The following is a 5,364-nucleotide window of genomic DNA, read 5'->3' as shown; positions in this document are numbered from 1 at the left end:
CCCTCGCCCTGCCCCGGGGGGTGGGGGGGGAGCTGGACCCCCACCGCGGCGGGGCGTCCGCCTTCGCCGCCCAAAAAGGGGCCGCCTGCGCTCGCCCGCCTGCCTCTGCCCGCCCGCCCGCCCCCCGAGGAGCGACCGGAGAGGGGGCCGGGCACCCCGCGACTGCCAGCTTATCTCCCCCCGCCCCCCGGCTCTCGGCCCTCCTGGCTGCCTGCGACTTTGGGCTGGTCCGGGTCAGCGCGCGCGCGCGTGTGTGCGCGGGTGGCAGGCTCACCGAGGGGGTCAGTTGGCTGGTACGCGGATACTCCGGCGGCACTTGGGCCGGCCTGTGTCGGGCACGTTCTCGCCGGGTTCGGCGCGTTCTTGTATCGGAGAATACATCGCATGAGGCTGTCGGCCTTGGCCGGGCGTCAACACGTTTTCATCTGAGCACCAGCACGCAGTCCGCGAGAGAGGGAGAGAGGGAGAGAGACGCCGACAAGGCGCGGGGCCTCCTTCGCTCCAGGGGGGGCATCGGTCGGGGCCCGGGCGGGCCGCGCCCCCTGGACAGCAAGACTGCACGCGCGTGCGCGCGCGAATGTGTGCGCGTGCGCACCGGGCGGCGCGGCCGCCAGGCGCATGCACGATCCAAGGGGGCTGCCATGGCAGGAAACAAGCGCAGACGGGGGGAGCACGAACACTCCGGCCCTGGCCCTCGCCGCTCGCCGTGTGCCCTTGTGCAGAAATGCCCCTCCGGCAGCCTGGGTGCTTTTGGGACGCTCGCGGGAATATTACTTATGGCTCGGGCTCCGGCCGATTTCCCCTAAACTAGATGGCCGCCGGTTTAATATCCAAGTAACGTGTGTCCCCCCCGCCGCCCGGCGGTCTTCTGCCTGCGGGGCGCGGCTTCGACGCCCCTCTGGAAGCTTTCTCGGGTCCGTCCTACTTTTGAGCGCCCCGGTCGGGCCCGGCCTGGGAGCAGGAAAGGGAGCCAGGTTTGGCCCTGGGGGTCGTCGCTGGGGGCGCCGCGCATACGCACGGCCACCCCCCCCCCCCCCGCACGCCCCCAACATTCAACGCCCATTCGCTGGGGGGGGGGGGGAATTACCCAGCCCCAAAAGGCGAGGACTGGGTGCGCCGTGTCGGTTCCTCTCCTGGGGCCCCCTTTGTCTTTGGAACTTGGCGCTCATTTGGTGGCCGATGGCTGCAAGCGCCCTGGCGCCAGGCTGCCTCGGCGGCGGGGCCCGGCGCGCCCGCCCTCCGCCGCCGCCGCTGGCCATTGTCCGGTTTCGGCGGTCGCCGCAGGCCGGGCGTTCTCGGTCCCCTCGCGTGGACGCCGCGGTCAGGCCCCCCACCCGATCCGGTCTTGCCCCGGGGCCAACACAGACACCCCCCCCCCCACACACACACACACACATATGCACCCCCAGCCACCTCCCCGCACCCCCACTCCCGACGACCACACATGCGGCGCACGGACACAATTTTTTGCACACTCCGGGCACGCTGGCGCCCTGGGCCCCACTCCCGACGACCACCGGCCGAACGGCCCCGGGCCATGTTTACGCCCCGGCCGGCCGCCGCCCTCCTCCGCGAAGAGACACGGGCATGCCCGCCCTCCCGTGTCCGGCCCCTGGAGGTGCTCCTCCGCCAAAGGCGCCATCTCCGCCGGCCCCCCCCCCCCCCCCCATGAGAGGGAAGGGGACAGGGCGGCGAGGCCGTGCGATGCCCGAAGGGGAGCCAATACGTGCGTTTGCAAGCCGGGCGCGTGCAAACTGTCCCGGATCCCTTTCCACCGTCGCCCCTCTGCCTCTCCCTTTCCGCCTCCCTGCCACGCGCGCATCCCCGCCCCCCCCCCCCTCCCCCGCCCTCTCCACCATGTCTTCCAAGTCCGATCGCGAGCTCGCCGAGCAGGAGGCCATCCCCGGCGAGCAGGCCTACAACAACGAGGACACTGCCCACCTGAACTCCTCGGTCAAGAACTTCATGACCTCCGGCGAGTCGGATGTCACGTACGCTTGTGGCGCCGAGCCGCCAGATCTCCCACTCGCTGTGCCACCCGCTTGCCAGGGCGTGCCCGCCCGCTTGCTGACCCCAGCTCCCCTGCCTGCCCGTCCTCTGACCTTTCTTCGGCCGGCCCGCGCCATGCCATGCCGCCCACCCAGCAAGCTGAAGGCCCCGGTCTGGATCAACGAGGGCGACTCCATGATCAGCCGTAACCTCTCGCAGGTGTACACCGACCACTTCCTTGAGTGCGTGCCTTGCCCTCCGTCCTCCGCCCTCCACTCGCTGCCCCCCCCCCCCCACCTCTCTTCGATCGGTCCTCGCCCTGACCGTCCATCCGACTTCGCTCGCTCGACCGCTCCCCCTCCCACACAGCATCCCCCTCGGCTCGACCCCGGAGGAGCGTCTCCTCCGTGCCATGCGCTTCTTCTTCTCCCACTTCTCGGTGAACCTCGTACGCATTGGCCCTTGACCCTGCCCTCGATCGCGCTCGCGCCTCCTTCCCCTCCTCCCACTAACTCCCATCTCCTCGGCCCCCCTCCCCCCCCCCCCCCCCCCCCCCCCCCCCCCCGCTCGTTCACCGAGCGCAGCTGACCAAGAAGAAGCCCTTCAATCCGATCACCGGTGAGTTCTTCCGCGGCTCCTACTCCCCCGGCGAGAACTCCCCCCACAAGGGCCGCAAGATTGTTTCCTACTCCGAGCTGATCAACCATCGCCCGATTGTGATCGGCTTCCACATGGAGGACGTCCCCACCGAGGAGGGCGGCCAGCCCACCGTCCAGTACTACGGTGCCATCGAGATCCAGGCCGGCTTCTCCGGCATGAGTGCGTGCCCGCCATCTGGCGATGTCCCCCCCCCCCCCATCCCCGCCTGCTCACCCGCCCTCTTCGGCCCGCGTGTCTCGCCCTCCCCCCCCCCCCCATCCCCCACTCGCAGCCATCCGCGTCAAGGTCCTCGGCGACTGCTTCATCCGCCTCCCCCAGCACAACGAGACCTACCGCTTCAACCTGCCGCTGTCGGTCCTGCGCGGCCTGCTGGTGGGCAAGTCCTTCATGGACATGAATGGCGAGACCAAGTTCGAGTGCCTGGAGACCGGCCTGTCGGCGTCCATCAACTTCAAGGAGAAGCCCTGGTTCTTCGGCCAGTACCGGAACATCAGCGCCACCGTGCGCAACGCCAAGGACAAGAAGATCTACAAGCTCGACGGCAACTGGGGCAAGTCCATTGACCTGGAGAACCTGGAGACCGGTGAGAAGGTGCCGAACTTCTTCCTGCGCGATGTGGCCCTGGAGATCCCGGTGACCATGGCCCCGGTGGAGGAGATGGAGGAGCTCGAGTCCGTCCGCCTGTGGGAGCCGGTGGTCACCCCGCTGCGCGCCGGCGACAACCCGGCCGCCGAGCGGGCCAAGGATGCTCTGGAGCACCTGCAGCGCGTCCTCCTCAAGGAGGTGGATGAGAACCGCTACACCTACGAGCCGATCCTCTTTGCCCCGGGCCCGGAGGAGGAAATCAAGAAGAGCACCGCCCCGACCTTCGTCCTGCGCCCGGACCATGCGTCCCGCGTCTCGCGCTCCTGGCTGCCTGACATGGTGAAGATTGCGTCCGCCGCCAAGAAGTAATCCGTGTTTCTTCTTCCCCTGGTCTGTCTCTCTCTCTCTCTCTCTCGCACGCCCTTCTGGCTATCTGGCCTCCCCTGTGTGCAGGGGGGAGCCGCCCCCTCCTCTTGATGATACAACAAAACCCCCCTCAATTCCGTGCTTTTCCCGGTGCCTTCCCCCCCCCCCCTTCGCCTCCTCATGGGACGAGGGAAAGAGGAAGCAGCCGCCATTTGGCGACGCGGGGCTCCTTCCAAAAACTCGGCCGTGGGGGAGGCCTGGGATGCACAGCCAAATGGCGGACACAAGGGGAGGGGCGTGTGAGTGTGTGTGTGTGTGTAGAGAGATGCTGCTTTGCCCCCGTTGTCAGAGGGGAGTGGGGGGGGGGGACGCGGATTACGAAGCGAAAGCGCGTGTATTCTGGAGGAGGGGGGGAGTCTGAACAGAGGCAGGCGGAGGTGGAAGAGGGACCCGACAAGTGTCACCCCTTTGTAGTCACCACACTGCCGAAGATAGCTCTCCCTCCACTGGAGCAAATGGCAAAGCATGCACCCGCCGGGGGGGAGAGGGAACCTCGTCACCAGAGAAAGCCAGCCATTTAGTGGTAGATGGCGTTCTTCTCTGTGGGAGGGGGGGGGGAGGGGGATTGGCCTGTGAGTGGGAGGGTTCATTGTGGCGGAGGAGAGAGGCGGAGGAGAGGCGCAAGGGGCAGCGTCTGGAGAAGCGTACCGTGGTGGTCATGGCCGAGCCAGTAGCCGAAGGCCAGAGTGGTGAAGATGAAGCCGTAGAAGGGGCGCATGGTGCTGAAGCGGTTGGGGTTGCTGACGATGGCCTTCAGGGAGTTGCAAGAGGTGTTGCTGTGGAGGAAGGGGGAAAGGGCGTCAGGGGGGGGAGGGGGGGCAAGAGGGCAGTCCGGACTGCTGGGGGTAGGGAGGGGGGACAATATGCCGCCCCGGGCAGGGGCATCATGCGAAGGGATGGGCGCAACGGCGGGAGTAGCGTACGGGTTGAGCTTGCGGGCGACCCAGGGGAGGACCTCGATGAGCTTCAGGTCGAAGAACTTGGTGGCGGGCTTCATGGTGGCGGGCTAGGGCAGGGGAGGAGGGTGCGGAGATGTGAGAAGAGTGACAACAAGCAGGCCGGCCTCACGCGGCGAGGGGACGCAGAAGGGGGCGGCTGAGAGGAAGGGGTGCCCAAGCGGACACATGTAGGTGTGCGTGTGTGCGTGTGTGCGTGTGTGCGTGTGTGCAAGTGTCGCCGTAACACGCAGGGACAGAGCGTGTGAGATGGTCCCTGCCGGAGCATGGACACATGAGCAGGCGGCGGCGGCGACGACGAAAGACGGGCCACCGGGAGGACCCGCCTCCGGAGCGCAGCACACGGGACAGCGGGGAAAACAGCAAAAGGGTGGCGGGGGAGTGCCGGGTTCGGTCGGGGGGAGGAGGAGGGGGGGAGAAGGGGGAAAGGGGGAAAGGGGGAGGAGGGGCGAGGGCGACATACAGGAACAGCGAAAAGAGCACAAAGGAATCTTCACTGGAGGGGTGGGGGGAGCGCGGGCGCCTCCGGCTCGACTCATGGAGGCGTTTTCTTACATCCCCAGGGGGGGGGCGGGGGCGGGGGGCACAGTCAGCCCGCTTGCCCGGCTCCCCCTCCGGGCGGACATGCTTCGGGCCGGGGAGGGCTTTGGCGCGCAAGTACGCACGCACGTACGACCACAAAACAACGGAAGACAGGACCCACCAAATCCCCCAAGGCCCTGGCCTGTGGGCGCAGAGGCGCGACACC

General features: G+C 68.0%; 2 protein-coding genes across 2 annotated transcripts in view; one reads left to right on the top strand and one right to left on the bottom strand.

The window, feature by feature from the left end:
• Positions 1 to 1,833: 1,833 nt before the first annotated feature.
• H696_01762 (hypothetical protein) lies at positions 1,834 to 3,651 on the top strand. Its single transcript, XM_009495672.1, has 5 exons — positions 1,834 to 1,991; positions 2,145 to 2,231; positions 2,359 to 2,437; positions 2,574 to 2,808; positions 2,921 to 3,651. Exons 1-5 carry the CDS (start codon positions 1,858 to 1,860, stop codon positions 3,601 to 3,603), a joined length of 1,218 nt encoding a protein of 405 aa, XP_009493947.1. The 5' UTR covers positions 1,834 to 1,857; the 3' UTR covers positions 3,604 to 3,651.
• A 526-nt stretch (positions 3,652 to 4,177) lies between these two features.
• The window catches only part of H696_01761 (hypothetical protein), a gene marked incomplete at both ends in the record, with an annotated part of 3,790 nt that continues 2,603 nt past the window's right edge, over positions 4,178 to 5,364 (bottom strand). Inside the window, 3 exons of the mRNA XM_009495671.1 lie at positions 4,178 to 4,200; positions 4,309 to 4,436; positions 4,584 to 4,666. Of these exons, the coding sequence (XP_009493946.1) occupies positions 4,178 to 4,200; positions 4,309 to 4,436; positions 4,584 to 4,666 (234 nt within the window). The remainder of the gene's footprint in view (positions 4,201 to 4,308; positions 4,437 to 4,583; positions 4,667 to 5,364) is intronic.

The sequence above is a fragment of the Fonticula alba genome (assembly GCF_000388065.1).
Source record: "Fonticula alba strain ATCC 38817 unplaced genomic scaffold supercont2.2, whole genome shotgun sequence".
In the NCBI taxonomy this organism is placed as follows: Eukaryota; order Rotosphaerida; family Fonticulaceae; genus Fonticula; species Fonticula alba.
This window is presented reverse-complemented; position numbering and strand designations above follow the sequence as displayed.